This window comes from Equus quagga, chromosome 16 (assembly GCF_021613505.1).
Source record: "Equus quagga isolate Etosha38 chromosome 16, UCLA_HA_Equagga_1.0, whole genome shotgun sequence".
In the NCBI taxonomy this organism is placed as follows: domain Eukaryota; kingdom Metazoa; phylum Chordata; class Mammalia; order Perissodactyla; family Equidae; genus Equus; species Equus quagga.
In genome coordinates this window covers 3,195,047-3,211,619 of record NC_060282.1, presented here as the reverse complement: position 1 = coordinate 3,211,619, position 16,573 = coordinate 3,195,047, and the positions used below count along the sequence as shown (strand labels likewise).

The 16,573-nt window shown below is 64.9% G+C and overlaps 1 protein-coding gene across 8 annotated transcripts in view; it reads left to right on the top strand.

Annotated features, from left to right (window-relative positions):
• Positions 1-2,333: 2,333 nt before the first annotated feature.
• PTP4A3 (protein tyrosine phosphatase 4A3) overlaps positions 2,334-16,573 on the top strand; it is a 19,589-nt gene continuing 5,349 nt past the window's right edge. Inside the window, exons 1-3 of one of the 8 annotated variants that reach the window (XM_046642668.1) lie at positions 2,334-2,454; positions 12,922-13,796; positions 16,007-16,099. In XM_046642668.1, coding sequence (XP_046498624.1) covers positions 13,692-13,796; positions 16,007-16,099 — 198 coding nt within the window. In that variant the 5' untranslated portion in view covers positions 2,334-2,454; positions 12,922-13,691. Of the gene's footprint in view, positions 2,455-8,774; positions 8,853-9,011; positions 9,203-9,829; positions 10,175-10,402; positions 10,470-10,788; positions 10,909-11,563; positions 11,768-12,921; positions 13,797-16,006; positions 16,100-16,573 lie in introns of those variants that run through there. The other 7 variants (XM_046642666.1, XM_046642665.1, XM_046642664.1 and 4 more) reach the window with 7 other exon arrangements.

Here is a 16,573-nt window from a genome sequence, read left to right as displayed (position 1 = left end):
TTCTGGGCACCAGCCTTCAGGGGCCTTGGAGACTCGGTGGCATGGTGCCAGGAGTTGGTGCCAGCCCAACGTGGCCCCAGAGGAGAGTGCCGGGCACTGAGGGTACAGGCTGGGGCTGGCTTTCAAGCTCCGTTCCTCCTGTCTAGAATCCGGGAGCGGCGGGATTCCCAGTCCAACACGCCATACTCCGGAATAATGGGCTCTGGGCTGCTGCTGCTGCTGGCGTCTCAGATCAGCAGACCTCCTGCTCCACGGGCAGGGAGGCGGGGGTGGGGGGGCGAACGCTGCTCCCCGTGGTGCAGGGTCAGCTGGGCCGTGTGTGTGAATGCAGATGCTGGGGCCCCATCGCAGGTAGCGAGCCCTGGGACCCTGCCTGTGACCCAGGCCGCAGTTTTGGAAACAGGGATGAGTCCAGCTATGTCCATTCCAAGACAGCTGGGCTGGGGCCCCGGAAGGGACCGTGACGGGCCCAGGGCCCATGGTGGGAGGCTCCAACCCTCTGGGTACCAAGGTGGGGCCCCTGGGCATCAGAAGGGTGGACACCCCATCTCCATGTGGAGGTCCCTGGCAGTGTGAGGCTGGACAGCTCGCCCTTTCTGCTCCAACTTCCAGCCTGGGCTGAGGCCTCCCTGGCCTCATGGAAGAGGGAGTGTGGATCAGAGGGCATGCAGGTGGAGGGCCGCTGGTGGCATGGTGGTGCCAGGCTGCGGCAGGGTGGTGGGGACCCCAGCCCTCCTGGTACAGGCATCTGGTCTGGACGTCCCTATTTGTGGCATATGTGAGTGTACGTGTCTCCGATGTACACATGGACAGAGTGGCCATCGGGTTGTGTTCTCGGTCACACTGGGGGACGGAGGATGAGCACTGGGAGTGCTGAGCCCCTGACCTGGCCGCGGGAGCAGAGGCATACTGTCCACTTGTGTACCAGGATCCTCGGAGGTCTGTGTCCTTCCGTGGGGGGATGTGAAGGGGACTGGAGTGGTGGGTGGTCCTGGGTGGACCTGGCCTCTGGCACTGGCCCAGAGAGAGGGACGGGAGGTGGAGGCAGGGCAGCTGGGCGAGGGGAGGTTTGTGCAGTGGGGTGGGAGAGATGGGGAGAAGGGCAGTCAGATGGGGGCGCAGCCAGATGAAGGCCTGGCGGCAGGTGTGTAAGTCACAGCACCTGGCAGGGGCCGCAGTAGGTGCAATGGGGAGCAGGAGAGGCGGCCGGGCTGGGGGCTCAGGAGGGCCTTGGGGACTGGCTGAGGCACCTAGGGGCCACGATGCAGCTGAGCTTGCACCACCGGCCCTTGGGAGGGGCCTCCATCTGGGTTAGGGTGACTGATGGCAGTGGGTGGGCAGCCAGTGGGGACATGTGGATGGGGGAATGCCCTGGCAGGGGGCGATGAAGTTATGGGGCAGCCGTCTGGGTGGCAGGGGCTAGAGGCCCCTCCTACAGCTAGAAATTGCCCCTCATGGCTCCCCTTGCAGAGGAGCAGCCTAAGCATGGTGGCTCCCAAGGAGTACAGTCCTGGGGGCTGTGCTGGGCCTGAGATGCCCCCACCCCCACCCAGGGTTGGGGAGAGGGCTCTGCCCCTCCTGATGTCACCATGACTTGGGCAGCATCCTGGTGTGGGAGGAACAAGCGACCCTGGCCCTGGGAGGCAGGACCAGCCCCTACCCCACTGGGGGTTCCTACTTCCTGGTGCTTTTTCTGGGCTGGAGCCCAGGCCTGAGTGGGATGGGCTGACTGGCCTCTCCCTGCTTGCTCATGTTGGCGTTGGGGACTGAGCACTGAGCTCAGAGGGCTCTCTCGGCAAACCTGGCCGGGAGAGACCTTGAGCCCCTGAGCGGGGGCTACTTAGCTTGGGGGCAGGTTGCAGAGGGCTGGGTTGTTTCTGTGTGGGGCGTGGGGGTACAGTGAGCCCCCCCCCCCGCAAGGATCTCCTTCCCAGGCCACAGCAGGCAGGGGGAGCCGGCCAGAGACCTGGAAGCCCCCAGCTGTCCCCCTGTCCCCGCCCACCCGCCGGCTGCAGGGCCTGGGCCTTGGTGCCTGGGACCCCCCTCCCCACTGGCTCTGTGCCCGCCCTCCTGCCCCTCCAGCTCTGGCTGCCTGCCATTACAGGGCCCTGGGGACTGTTCTGCCCTGGCGGGCCCCAGAGCCCGGCCCAGAAAGGGAGGGGGGCTCTCCTGCCCTCTTCCCGGGCCCAGGGTGCCCTCGGGACCTCAGACCGGGGTCCGCCCCCTCCCCGGCTGCCCCCGCCACGCTGCGGGGGGGGGGGGGGGGGGGGGGCGCTGGCTGGGCCAGCTGGGCGCGGGATCTTTTGGGGCTGCCCCACCCGCGCCCCCGCCTCCGGCACGATTTGCAATTTACGGCGCGGGCGGGCCCAGGGCCTTTGACGCGGGAGGGCGGGGGTGGCCGGGATAAAGCCTGGCCGGGCGGGCGCAGCGCCGGGGCCTCCAGGACTCCGGACGGTGAGTGTCCTCGGGCTCCCGCGGCCCTGGGCTGGGGCCGGGCTGTGGGAGGTGGGGGCCCGGGGTCAGACCCCTGAGGGGGCGGGGCCGGGTCCCCAGGCTACCCTCGGGGCTCACAGCTCAACTGGGAGCCTCAGTGGTTTCCTCTGTCCAATGGGGCGAGGGGCCGCCCTGGGATGGAGCCTTTTCCTTCCAGAGACCACGCTGACCGTGTTGGAGCCTGCACTCTCCCTGCAGCCTCCTTGATATTGCTGTGTGCCCGGGTCTCCGGGTGGGGGTACCCTGGCCTCAGTGGTACAGGAGGAGGGTGACCGACTGCCGCTCCCACGGTCCCTTCCCCACTGCTGCACCATCCGGAGCTGGGACGGGGTCACAGTGCAGAGTGGGGCCTCAGCCAGCAGTGGGGTCCAGCGTGGTTCCTCTGCCCCTCGGGTAGGTACCCAGCCCGGTGGTGACCTCTCTTGTGAAATGAGGGTCTCGGTGCAGTGCTGGCACGATTGTTCGTATATTGTTCCATTGGGGAGTGGAAGAAGGCTCTTGAGTCATCTCTCCAGGCCAGCTGGTGTGGGCAGGGCTGTCCCGGTCATCGTCAGGTGCTGCGGGAATGGAACCCGCCACGCGGTGATCTGTGGTTGGTAAGACTGTTAATTGAGATGCTGATTTTGGCCACAGCCTCTCTGGCTGGGGTGTAGACTGACATCCCCCTCTGATCCTTCAGCCACCTGTGGCGCCCTGTCAAACCCCCTCATACAAAACAAATCAGTGGAGCTTTGGGGACACAGACTGCCCCCCCAATAAACAGAGGAGCTTAGATCTCTGTGGCCCTTGCAATCTTTAGGCTGTGTCAGAAAGCGTGCTCTCAACAAGTGGTAACTGCCATCATGAATATTTTAATTTTAATTAAAATTAATTTTTAGTGAAAGTTTTATTAGTATTAATAACAATATTTATTGTTCTTAATGGCAGCTTAGTCGTCTGTTGTTATCTTGGGTTTTAATCATCCCCTGAGGGGTTTGGAAGTACCTATGGCTTTCTAGGTTGGTCATAACTGTGTGCAAAGCAGGAGTCCCTGGGCTGAGTTGAGGACCTGGGGCCTCTCCTGGGGCTCGGCGGCTGATGGTGGCTCATGTTGGCGGCTGGGCCTCCGGCGTCCACTTTGGCTGCTCTGAAGGCTTTGAGGTGTGTGTGAAGACTTCCTGGGGCCTGTGCTCTGAGTGGGTGAGATTTGTGTGATTCGTTGGTGGAGGAGAAGAAGGAACCCTGGGCTCGGGACCAGAAAGCCAGCTCTCTCCGTCTCGCTGTCTGGCCCCCGGGTAAGATGGGGCTCGTAGTCTTTGGCCTGCAGGGCTGTGCACGTGTGCAGGAGCGGGGTGATGGAGACGGCCTGAAAGGGCCTCCTGAGCTCTCGTGGGGCTCACGAGGAGTCTGCTGCGTTCCCCATCTCAGGGGGCCACACCATGTGCCTGCCATGTTCTCTGCCCAAAGGCCACCTCCTCACAGAGGTCTCCCTGATTAACCTCCCCGCTAAGTCATTTCTGTCTGCCACAATCCATTACCTGTTTATTATGTGTCCCCCCACCAACCCCCACTCCAGACTCGGAGCTCTCTGAGGGTGGGGTCATGGGGGTTTGCTCACCCTGACCTCAGCACCCACCATGGGGCCTGGAGCCAAGAGGGTGCTGGGAAGGTACACAGAGGAGTGAAAACTCAGTGGGAGAAACTTGGACACTGAGGGTCCTGAGGGCTTCCTGGAGGATGAGGGGCCCCTCACCGGGTCTCGAGGGTGAGGAGTATCTGAGGGCATTCTGGGCAGAGAGAAAAGGGTGACTGGAGGTGAGAATCCTACAGCCCCCTTTCCCCTCCCCCTGGGCTAAGGGTAGGAGGGGCAGGGGCTGGTGGGCCAGGCTGAAAAGTCAGAACTCAGTTTTGCAGGCCATAGGGAGCCACAGAGGGTGTGTGAGCAGCAGAACGCTGAGGGCCGCCATTCTAACTCCAGCCCTACGCCAAGCCTCACTGTGGGGCTGCACCAGGTGGGCCTTGATCCCGGGTCTAGTCTGAGGCTGGAGCTGGGACATGCACCCATGGAACCGTCCTCCGAGATAGAAATACATGTATCTCTTGACACCCACCCTGGTGGGGAGGGTGGGCCAGCTGGTCTGGCGGGGGTGGTGGAGAGAGAAGGGTGGGCTGGGGGGCTGGAGACTCCCAAGATTCCCCCCCGATGGGGGGCAGGGAGGGTAGGCTGCCCCCGAATTTGGGTCTCAGGTGGGGTCCTTAGCTGCCTTGGAGTCAGGGTAGAAGGGGCGTCGGTGACATGGGTGAGGGGCCTGGGCAGGTGAAGCCTTGAGATGGTGAGACAGGGGTCAAAGGCACTAGGCCTCCGTGGACAGATGCCCAGGCTGGTGGACGCGCTGAGAAGGGAGGAGGGCAGTGGTGGTCTGCACCCTGGTGCAGGGGTCCAGCAGACGTTGCGGACAGCAGGCTCCGCGGTGCTCTGCGCCAGGCCCTGTCTTGAGCACGTTCCATGGCTGGATCCATCCATTCCTGACAGGGGCCCCGAGAGGCAGCGACTGTCCTTTTCCCTCTTTGCAGATGAGGAAACTGAGGCACAGAGAGTGACCACCTGAGGTCACAGGTCAGAAAAGCTCTCCTGAGGAGCTGGAGCTGTGGAAAGGCTGCGGTGGGAGGAGAGAGGGGCCCGGTGGAAGGGCGTGTGCGGCCAAGGGCTGGAGCTGGGGGGGCCCCACTGACAGCCATGCAGGGGCAGCTCGTGGGGGCCCTGGGGCTCAGGCTGGGGTTCCATGGGGTACCACGCTGCCCAAGGCAGGAGCCGAGGGAGGGAGGGGAGGCTTGGCCAGTGCCAGCATGAAGGTCCTGGAACCCCAGTCTGCCAGCCTCAGGGGCAGCCCATGTGTGACCCAGGAAGCCCAGTGACAGTTGACGCTGGGAAAATGCCACATTCTAACCCTCCATGTGACAGCCTGGGAAACTGAGGCACAGGATGGAGCAAGGATTCTGTGAGGAACCTAAGGAGCTTAGCTGTGGGGATGGGGGACCCCTGACTCAGTAGTGTTGTCTGCCTGGGGGGGCACCCCCATCCCCCTCTTGGGACAGCATTACCCGGCCCACCCATGGTGGGCAGTCTGGGAGGTGGCTCCTCAGGGCAGGGGTGGAGGGGTGGCCAGCAGCCCCATCTAGGAGGGCAGGAGAGGGCGGGCCGGGCCTTTTGCCTGTTCTGGTGATTTCTTCCCCTGCGTCCTCCAAGCTTAGCCCAGTGCCTACATTGGAAGATGCTCAATATATATTTTTAAGTTGGATGAATGAATGAATGAATGAATGGACGAGTGAATGCATGCCTGGTTCTCTTTTCTCCCTTGGTGGGAGTCGTGAGGTCTGGGGTGGGAGCAGGGGAGGCCACAGCTGGGACACAAGTAGCAGAAGGGGCTCAGAGCCAGTGCTGAGCTCCGGGGAGGGGGGTGCAGTGTGGGGTTGGGGACGTCCTGGTCAGTGACGGGTGAGGGGTGGGGCCTCGAGCAGAGGAGTGCAGTCCCCCCACGTGCTGGAGCACCTGGATGGGCTGTGGCCAGTGTGTCACCATGTGATGTCACAGATGGCCTGGCCAGCAGTGGCCACATCTTCCAAGCCACGGACCTGCCCCTGTCGCTGCCCCTAGCCGTGAGCTCCCGCAGGAAGGGCCACGCGGGGGCTGGGGTGCAGGGGGGCAGCTGGGAGGGAGGCTGCTGTCTCAGGCCCCTAGCCACGGGGGGCACCTGCCCCTTGCTGCCAGGTGGGCTCATGAGGTGGCAGAAGGGGCACCTGCAGGGCACGGGGGGGGGGGTCCGGCTTCTCCTGCCGCACCTCAGTTTCTCATCTGAGCTGCTGCCTGGTGGCCACAGAGGCCCCGTTTTCCAGCTGTCAGTCAGTGCCTGGTGTCCCCTTTGTCCCCTCAACGCCCCAGCAAGGCAGGGCTTGTTGTACGTTTACAGGCGAGGAGCCAGGCTGCGGGGGATGTGGTCTCAGGCAGCTCGGCGTCGCTCGGGTCTGTGAGCCTGCAGCCTGGCCCTGACCGTGACGGTCTGGTTCTCATCCCTCTGCCTGCCCTGCTCTGTTCTCTGGCACTGGTCCCATTAGGGGAGGGGCCAGGCCCCGCAGGGTGAGCCCACCTGGCTGAGGCCAAGGCGGGGAGGGCCAGGGGCTCAAGAGCTGGGCTGTGGGGAATGGTCCTCATCTGGCTGGGATTGGGGTGACAGCAGGCACCTGGACGATTCTCCTGGTGCCGCCAGGTGAGTGCCATCGAGGCCGGGGAGGCTCAGGGTGGGCCTGGCGGGCTCCAGGTGGCCACAGGGTTCGGGAGATCCAAGGTGCCGGGTTTGGCGCCCCCTGCTGCCTGCCTGGCCGCTAATGACAGCCAGGGTGGAGCCCAGCAGCCTTGCCCGTGCCCATGCGGTGCCCGCCCGCCCGCCCACCCACGGAGGCGGCAATTCCAGCTCCCAGGTCTGCGGTGGAGCTGTGGCCAGCCTGGGCAGTGCTCGTGGCTGACCGCACGTGAGGGTAGCCTTGGGGGGCCAGCTGCTTGGGTTGGCAAGTTGGCACTATGCCCCACGGGGCACCATTGAAGCCAAGTGTGTGGTGAGGGTGGCCCCGTGCGGCACCGAGGGCCGCAGCCAAGCTCCAGGGCGTGTCCTGCAGCCCTCTTCTCCATCTCGAGATCCCAGTGGGCGGAACAGGTGCCTGCCCGGGGGGGAAACCTAATCCTGCTCCCAACAGCTCTGCTTCCAGGTCACGGCTGGGAGCCTTGTGACCGGCTTAGAGCTGGCACCACTGTGGAAGGTGGCTTTCCTCCCTGGCAGTGTCTCCATTTATAGTGGCGGCCACAGATCCCAGAGAGGGCGAGTGTTGGCCCCGGGTCACACAGGGAATCAGGGCAGCTGGTCAAGTTCTGATGATGAGGCTCCAGGCAACAGGAGCATGCTGGTCTCTCCCGCTGGCCACCTCCTCCGGGAAGCATTCCTGGACCACCTGATCCACATCTGTGCCTTCTGCAACGCCTGCTGTGCTGGCTTATTCTGCTCAGAGACTTTCCTCTTGCTGGTTCCCATCCTAGCAGTGGCACTCAGGAGGCGCTAGAGGGAGGGACTGATAACTTGGGGAGCCGCCCGAAGGCAGAAGGTGCTGCCAAGGGGTAGTGAGCTCCCCGTCATCGGAGGTGGGCAAGCTGGGGGATTAGATTGCATAGGTGACCTTTGAGGTTCCTCTGGAACTCAGGGGCTGAGCTCCCATGATGGGTTCTGGACATTTCCCAGATCTGGATCTCTGCCCAGAACGTTGGGTCATGTGTTCCTTCCACAAACAAGTGGGGAGCCCTCCTGGTGCCAGGCCCCGAGTGGGAGGCAGGGCGGAACTGACAGCCTCTGAGCCCTTCCTTCGGGACGTGCCCTCCCGGGGGCTGCGAAGGGCGTGTGGCTGGAGGAGAGGGGACAGGGCAGGGTGGGGGGAAGGAGGCAGCAGTGCTTGGTCAGTGGGGGATGCGGGACCCTCGGGGCTGCCGAGGGCTCTGGGAAGATGTCCTGGGGATCAGGGTGGGCTTGGCCCGCTCAGGTCTCCCCTCCCGGCGCCCCCAGCAGTGGGGGACTTGAGCTCGCTCCGGGAGGATTCCAGGAACGGCTCCTGCCCTGATAAAAATAGACTTCTCCGAAGGGCTTGGGGCTGCTCCAGCTGCAGCAGGTGCCCCCCAGGCCTGGCTGGAGCGGGGGCCCCAGGCAAGGGGGCACAGGGATGCTGGGGCCCAGGGCTGCAGCCTGAGCAGCCTGGTGGGCTCTGTGTCCCGGGTGCAGTATCACTGAGCTTGACGGGAACTTTCAGGAGACAGGCTGGGATGGTGGAGGCGGCTTGCCCCAGAGGACCTCTCTCCCAGACAGCCAGGGTGGGATGAGCAGGGTCCCTGGGGGTCAGCGAAACTCAGCCCCAACTCTGGTTCTTCTGCTTCCTGGCTGTGTGACTTGGGCAGGTCGGTTGACCTCTCTGAGTTGCTGTGATTTATCAATCCAATGTGGCCAATATGTCTTGTTCACGGGACGTGTGTCTGGCAGTGTCCACAGGGATAGACTCTGAAAGCGGTCAAGGTGGGAGATGGGTGGGGCGCTGAGTGCCCAGAGCTGGCCTTCGGGAGGATGCTGCTGGAAGCAGGGAGTAAAAGCACTGAAGTGGGAGTCCCAGCCCGAGGCCCACCTTGATGCCCGAGGGCCGGAGCCCCGATGCTCCACCGGGCTTCGTTGGGGGCGTGCCTGTGGGTGGGGCTCCTTCCACTTGTACAGTCCTCCCATTCTAGCCTCCCTGACCGCTCGCCCAGCTCAGGGATGGGAGGACGCAGGGTCACAGGCACGGCTGACGCTCTCTGGGTATGCGTGTGGGGAGAGCCCGGGAGGGGGCCTTGTTCTCGGCTGGGCCCCTGGCCAGCTCCCCCCATCCCCCCACCCTTGTGGTGCTGACCGCTGATTGCAGGGGCCAGCCTGGCTGTCTGGGAGCCAGGCTCAGAGCCGGGTTCCCAGCGAGGCGAGGCCTCCAGGGACTCTGTGTGCTGGGGGCTCTACCCACCCTGCTCCACCCCCTTCCGAGCGAGGGCCTCCGGGCTGGCCAGGCCGGGTACCGAGTGGACTGTGATGGCAGGTCCACTCTTGGAGCTCCTGGTCTGGGGAGCACTTACGTTCCTGACGTGGTGCTCCCAGGAGGCAAAGCCAGGACCCTGCTGGTAGGGGCAGGCTGGGACCCCAGGGTGGGGGGTGGCTTCACCTGGGAGAGTCACGGGGGGCCTCATGGGGTGTGGGCGCCTGCACTGAGAGTTGGAGGGTGAGCGGGATGTGGAGGTGGCTCCCTGGGTGACCCTGTGTGGGCTCCTGGTCCCAGTGCCTCACCTGCACACTGGGTGGGGGGGGGGGGGGCGGTGAGGACTCTGAGGGACAGCATTGACTCGTACGTGGTAGGTGCTCAGGAAGCGGAGGGGTCCTTGCATGTGAGGCTGGAGAGCTGGGCAGGGTTCTGAGCCCGCGGACTGGGCACCGTGGGCCCCCATCCTGTGGGCGTCAGCCACCTTAAGCCACCTGGGCCAGGGTGCTCTCCTTCCATTTTCAAAGTTAGGAGCCCTCCCTCCAGGCCTTTGCCTGTGCTGAGGTCCCCACCAGGCGCGCGGCTCTGCACTAAGAGACTCCTGGCGCTCCAGCACGGAGCCCTGTGCAGCCCCCTCTGCTGTGGGAGCCCTCCTGCGAGGTGGGGCCATGGGGAGCCCCAGAGGGTTGTAGGGCTGGCGCGCACACGGCGAGGGGCCCCTCTCCCTAGCACAGTGGGAGGAGGGCGGCTGCGTCGGCGGCAGGGGCCCCGCCCCGCGGTGGCCAGCGCCCTCCCCTCTGCCCTTGCGTTTCCCTTTCCTCCGCGGCGCTTCCTCTCCGGCTCGGCCCTCCGCAGCCCCTTTGTCTGCCCGGCGCGAGGCGGGCCCACGGTTATATTTAGGCGGCAGGTGTGGGAGCCACAACTAGCCTGGTCGCCCGCCGGTCACCGGCCACCCCGCCCACGTGATGCCCGGGCGCTATAAATAGCCCCCCCGGCGCGGGCCAGCCGAGCATCCGCTGGGAGGCCGGTGCGCCCCGCGCTCTGGGTCTCGGCCGCCGCGCCCGGCCCGGCCCGGCCCGCACGGATGGAGGCGGCGGCGGGACGCCTGCGTGCGCGGGTGAGCCTGGGCGGAGGCGGGCCGGGGGGCGTGTCGGGAGGACCCCAGCCTTGCACCCGGGAGGGGGCCGCACCTCTCAGAACCAGCTCCTACCCTCCCCGGGGAGCATGCACCGCGGGACAAGGTGGCGCCCGCCCACGACCCCGTCCTGCCCACGGTGCTCCCACGCCCCTGCCTTACCTCTCCTGGGACCCCACCCAGTCCTAGTCCTCCCCTCATATCATCCAGGGTCAGCCGTCCAGAGGGGCCGCCTCTCTCTGAAGCCCTCCGGATTCGCCTAGCTCCTCAGCCAGCTGTGAGCAGGAATGAGGGTGGTAGCCTCTCCAAACCTCGGGTTCCTCTTCCATAAACTGGGGTTGAGTGTTGTTCTTACCTCCTGGTCTTGAGATTGAAACCCCTGGGGAGCCCTCGCCGGGTGCTGGTCTGGTCAGGGCCCAGAGAAGGTCCCCCAGCTCCCAGCCGTTCACTCATTTGTGAACAGGGTGGATGCTGGGGCCTCCCCTCACGGGCTTCTAAAGGATGGCTGTTTGGGACACAGCAGAGGACTCAGTGCCCTCGGGTGGGAGGAGGCGGGCTGGAGTCCCAGGAGGGGGGTGTGGGGCGAGTGGCAGGGGGACCAGAGGGAGGGAGGGGCATCGGGCTCCCAGTCTGCTCCTGCATCGTGGCTGGTGGGCTTGGGGGATGGTGGCTGGGTGGACCCTGCCTGGGGTCCTGCTCAGTGACCTCTCTGAGAGGTATGGTCAGGAGGGAGGGCCCCTCGGTGGGGGGACGCAAGGCCTGGTTGAGCCATGTGGGGGTGCCTGGGGCAGGAGTGGGGGGACATCACTGCTTTGCTCCCACCTGAGGTGGAGGCCCCAGACTCTGTGGAGACAGGTAGGGTGTGTAGCAAAACCCCACCCCAGGCTGGGCAGTGACCTTGGTCTAACCTCGGCCCAGACCCCTGACCCTATTCTAACCTGGGACCTGCCCCCTGACCGTCTAACCCCTGACCTGTGCCAACAGGTGACAACTTCTGGCTCAGGAGGGCATGGTGTGCAGTGGCGCTGGGCCCCTCCCTGCCCAGGACCCTCAGCCCTGAGGACCCGTCCAGGGATCCTGGGCTGTAGAGCCAGGCCATCTGCTGTTGCCGTGGGGTCTCGCCAGGTGCCCAGCAGCTGTGGGCGGTGAGGCGGCGGGTTAGCCCTGCAGGGAGAGGCCTGTAGTCGTGTGGCTTCCTTGGGCCTTTTCCCTGCTTTCTTTCTGGTAAACATACACACACTTACGCACGCACGCACGCACATGGGAAACAGCCCGCTGCCCCAGGAGGGCCAGTGTTTGCGAGCTGTTCAGGGTGCCCGCGGCTCTCTTTCCTCACCTGCACTTCGAGCCGAAGCTCGCTCGGGGCCGTGGAGGCTCGGGGCCGGCTGAACCAGGACAGGATTCCTTCTCTCAGCCTTTCTCCCCTGCTTGGGGTACCCCCCATGTAACCCTTCCAGGATGGGGCAAGGGGCAGCGTGTGACATCTGGCACCTTCCCTGAGCTGGGAGCAGCGGTGGAGGTGGCCCCTGCCTGTCTGGGGTCCCTGGCTAAGGCTGCGGGGGCCCAGCCTGCCTGGTGGGCATCTGCAGAAGGGGGCATTGGGGGGGGGGCAGAGGTAAGGGGGGGGGGGGGGGTGGAGGACTCTCTGGAGGAGCAGCTAGGAGTGCAGGGGGCCTTGGGTTGAGCCCAGTGGCTGGAGGGGTCTGCTGACCACTGGGTCACTGCTGGAGGGAACTTGGGGCATCTGGTTTGGCCGCTCATGGTGCAGATGGGGAAACCAACGCCAGTGACGTGCCCGAGGTCTCGCAGCCTGTCCTGGGCGGGTGGGAGTGGGGCTGCGCTCCTGCTGGGTCCCCTGGCCCGGGAGCTTTGGGGCTCAGAGAGGGAGAGACAGGCTTAGAGGTGCTTGATGCCTGTCTCTGTGACCCAGAGGTGTCCCTCCCCGGGGCCCTGTCACAGCGTGACCCCACTCCTGGCCACCTGTGCTGTCACCACCTTGGCATGCGGCTGGCTGCCGGCCCTTTGACCGTCGTGGTCTGTCCTTGCTTCTCGGAGCTCTGGAGGGCAGAGCCCGGCTTGTGTCCCTCCATGCCGCTAGTCCTGTGGGTGCGTGGGGGAGGCGGTGGCCAAGGGGCAGAGGCTGATCAGGGCGGAGGTTTCCGTGGGGGCCTGGAGAGGTGCTGAGGTGGCTCCTGCTGTGCATGGGGCTGCCACCCCTCACCGCACTGTGGCCGGCCCTCCGCCCTCCGTGCCCGAACCCCTTCCCTGAGGACCAGCCGCTCCAGCACGATCTGGGCTCAGAAATGCCCCAGAGGAGGGGCTGGCTGTCCCGGGGTGGGGGGTGTGTCAGCTGATCACAGGCCTGGGGGCCCAGGCCCAGGGGGGCGAGGCCTGTGTTAACACCGACTGCCTCGAAGTCTGTGTCTTGGGGTTCAGCACGCTCCGAGGTTGATGCTGAAATCTGAAATCCCCTGTCCTTCTGTACTCCCCTTGCCCCCCGGCCCTGGTGGCTGTCCTGTCACCTCAGGGCCCTGGGTCAGCCCTGGCAGGAGCTGTCCTTCCTTTGTGTTCCCAGGTGGGGAAACTGAGGCCTGAGGAGGGTCACTCTCTCAGAGGGTCCCAAAGGAGGGCCCGGAGAAGTGTGGACTGTGCTGGGGTGCGGGGGTCTGGCAGGCTCAGGCGGCAGGGGCTCTGATGACCCTGTTCTGCTCGTTTCCTCCTCCCCGCAGACATTGCCTGCCGCTGACCAGCCTGGGATTTATGGAGAGGGCCTCGGGGGGCAGCTCTGAGCACTGCCGCGCCCAGCATCGCCACTGCGCCTGCTGCTGAGGAGGCCCTGCCGCCGGCCTCCCCTCGCCCCGCCGCGCATGGCCCCCGCCCGGCCCAGGGCCGGCCCTGCCGCCTGAGCCCACCTGCCTGCCCGCCCTCCGGACTCCTGGGACCCCGATGGGGTAACGGGACGGCGGCCGCGCGTCGAGCCGCCGGCGACCCCCCCAGGCTGCCCTGTCGGGTCCGTTCCAGGTCGTTTTCCTTTGATCCTTGGGGTCTGGGGCCCGCCTCTGAGCCCGGGGGCCGGCCGCCGTCCACCGATGCCCAGAGGACGTCCCTGCCAGCGCTCGGAGTCCCCGCAGGCTTTTTAAAGGGTTCTTTGCTGAAGTTTTTTTGGTTGTCGTTTTTATTTTTGCCCCCTGCTAATCCCCGGCTCTGAGAGGCAGGAGCTCAGACTGGCCGTTTTCCTTCTGCGGGCGCTTTTTTCTTTTTCTTTTGTAAGGCGTCAGGTTCTCTTGTTTCCGTGTCCCTACGCCAGCCGCATCCTCCCCCCTCCCGAGTATTTGCACAATATTTGTGCGGGGTATAGGGGGCAGGGTTTTTAAAAGGCATTTCCTCTCTCTCGGACAAGCACAGGGATCTCCTTCTCCCCAGATTCTGGGGGGGCTGCCGGGGGTGTCTCTTGCCCGTGTCCCCAGCGCCCTCCTGGCCCCTGGCCTCACGGGGAGCCATGGCTCGGATGAACCGGCCCGCCCCCGTGGAGGTGAGCTACAAGAACATGCGCTTCCTCATCACGCACAACCCCACCAACGCCACCCTCAGCACCTTCATCGAGGTGAGTGGGGCCCGCGGGCGTCCAGCCCTGGGCCTCCCGGGAGGCGTCGACAGGCCGGGGCTGGCCAGGTGGGGTTTAGGGTTGTCAACCCACGTGTCGCGCCGGGACCCTGGTTAGAGGACTTCCGGGGCCGGCCGCGAGACATGGGAGTGTCCTGGGGAGCATGGGTGTGGGGCTGTTGGGGGATCAGCTGGGCTCCCCAGGGGCCTGCAGGGTGGGCTGGCGTGAGGGCAGGTGGGACTCCGCGCTGTGTGAATAGAGGCAGGGTCAGAGGCAGGAGGCGGGATGGGCATCACCTCCTCAGGGCATCGTCTGTGGCTGGGGCATCCTGAGCCCTCTGCTGGCCCTTCCTTCGGCCTCGGTGCAGAGGCTGAGCAGGAGGGAGGTGGAGAGATCCCCTGGGAGGAGAGGCTGTGGACAGCCGGGAGACAGGCAGATGGGGGGATGGGGCACGAAGTCTGGCTGCACGGCCAGCCCAGGCCACAGGGAGCCCCTGGGCTCTGGGGGAGGCCTGGGGGCTTTGGGCACATATGCTTGTGAAGAGGGGCTGGGCACGAGTCCAAGCTGGCCACAGGAGAGAGTGGCCACTGTTCCCTTGGGCGTCGGCAGGAAGAGATGCGTGTGGCTCCTAGCCACAGCGGATGGAGCAGATGTGTTTGCAGAGCCTTCAGCTCTCCATGTGGCCTCCTCTAGGAGCCTGGCCTCTGCAGAACTCCTTGCTGTTTGCAGAGCTTGTGGCTGTGTGTAGGGCTGTTTGTGACCTAGACTCTCAGCCCTTCCCTCTGCAACATGAGATAAGCCCTCATGGGTGCTTGTCGTAGTTAAACAGGGACCTGGGCATGAGGAGACCTTGACAACTGTATAGTGGGAGGCAGTGGGCACTCTGCCATCAGGGGACCTGGACCCTGGACACTGAGCCAGGTGCCCTATAGAGGAGTGCTGCCCCCTCACAGCTGAGACCCTGAAGATAATGGCAGGACTTGGGGAAAGACTGAGCACAGCACTCAGAGTGTGACCAGGATCAGGGCTCAGAGTATGACCAGGATCAGGGCTCAGTGTGTGAGCAGGGTCAGGGCTCAGAGTGTGAGCAGGGTCAGGGCTCAGCCTATGATTGGGGTCAAGCTCAGCACGTGACTAGAACTGGAGCTCAGCCTCTGGCTGGGGTCGGGGCTCAGAGGGTGTGTGGGCTCAGGGCTCAGTGTGTGGCTAGAGTTAAGGGTCAGTCTGCGTGAGGGTCAGGGCTTAGCATGTGACCCGTGTCAGGGCCATGTGCGTGACTGGCGTCAGGGCTCAGCCCTAGGCTGGGTGGCTGCACCCTCTGCTGCAGGCACAGAGGGATTCTGAGGCACCCCACAACCTCCAAACCCTGCACCCACTCCTGCATTCTCAGAATAGCTATGTCCTGGCCGTACTGTGTCCGGTGTCCCCATCGCATGACAAGCAAGGTCCAGCAGCTGATTCCTCACCACTCCCAAATTAGCTGCTGGGAGCAGGTGGGGTGGGAGCAGCCCCTGCACGTGGCTTCATGGAGTGGACCCTCTCCCCTGGTATTAATATCCCTGTGCCTGGCTGTGAATTCCCTTGACCTTTTCCCTGGTAGCCTGGGGCTTCCCCACTGGTGTGCAGGGCCAGAGTCCCTCCCAGCCGCTTCTGAGCGGGTGCCTGCCTTGCCGCTCTGAGGCCCCTGCCCGCTGAGGCCTGCCCCTCCCAGGCTCTGAAGGCCCCAGTGAGGTCTGGCCTTGCCCTTGACTGGACTCTTCATGCACCTCTGGCTGGATGGTCTGCTCACAGCGGGGACCATGCAGGGGCCCGTGTGTGGGCTGGCAGTGTTCTGTCCCTGCTTGGGGACCCAGGAGCTTTGACTGGAAAGTGGGGCCTTGCTGGTGCCATCTGGGATTCTGAGCGCCCAATAGGAGGGAGGTGATGTGCTGGGAAGCAAGGCTCATGGCCTCCATCACCATGAGGGTGGGTGGGGACGCCCCCCCCCCCCGTCTGTGGGGGTTGGGGGGCCAAGGGACAGTTGCCCCAGAAGCATCAGGAAAGACTCTTCCACCCCCGGCAGATCATTGAGTGTGAAAGTCCCGCACCAGCGGTTCAGGGTTGGCCTCAACCTTCCTGTTTTGTTGAGGGGGGTACGGCTCTGCCCTGGGGGCCTGGTCAGGGGATCCCCACCCCTGAGCCTTGCCTTCTGCCTCCTCCCTCCCTGCCAGGACCTGAAGAAGTATGGGGCCACCACCGTGGTGCGCGTGTGTGAAGTGACCTACGACAAGGCCCCACTGGAGAAGGACGGCATCACCGTCGTGGTGAGGGCCGTGTGGTGCTGGGTGGGCTGGGGGCGGGGGCTCCCTCAGCCTGGGCAGTGAGTTTCGTGCCCCCTCTCTGTGACGCAGGCACACGTGGCCTTGCTGCGTGCCACCTGCCACTTGCCTGGGCCATGTGCATGGTGGGCACATCTCAGGGAGACCCAGGTTTCTGATTGTGTGACCTTGTAAGAGTCCCCTCCCCTCTGCACGGCTGTTTTCCACCTCTAGAGTGGGCGGGCCTGTCATGGCCAGCTGGCTCAGGAGGCGGAGCACAGCCCGCACTGGCCCAGCCCCAGCCCACGCAGCCAGCCCTCCCCCGTGCTGGCACTGGCAGGCTCTGCCACGCGCCGTGGCTTCTCAGCCTCGGGAGAGCCCGGCGTGCAGCTCTGCTGTGGGGAGACTGAGGCTGGGGTCAGTTGCTGTCTGAGGCCAGGCCAGACTCTGGCAGAGCTGGGGTGGCTCGGGGAGCGGCAC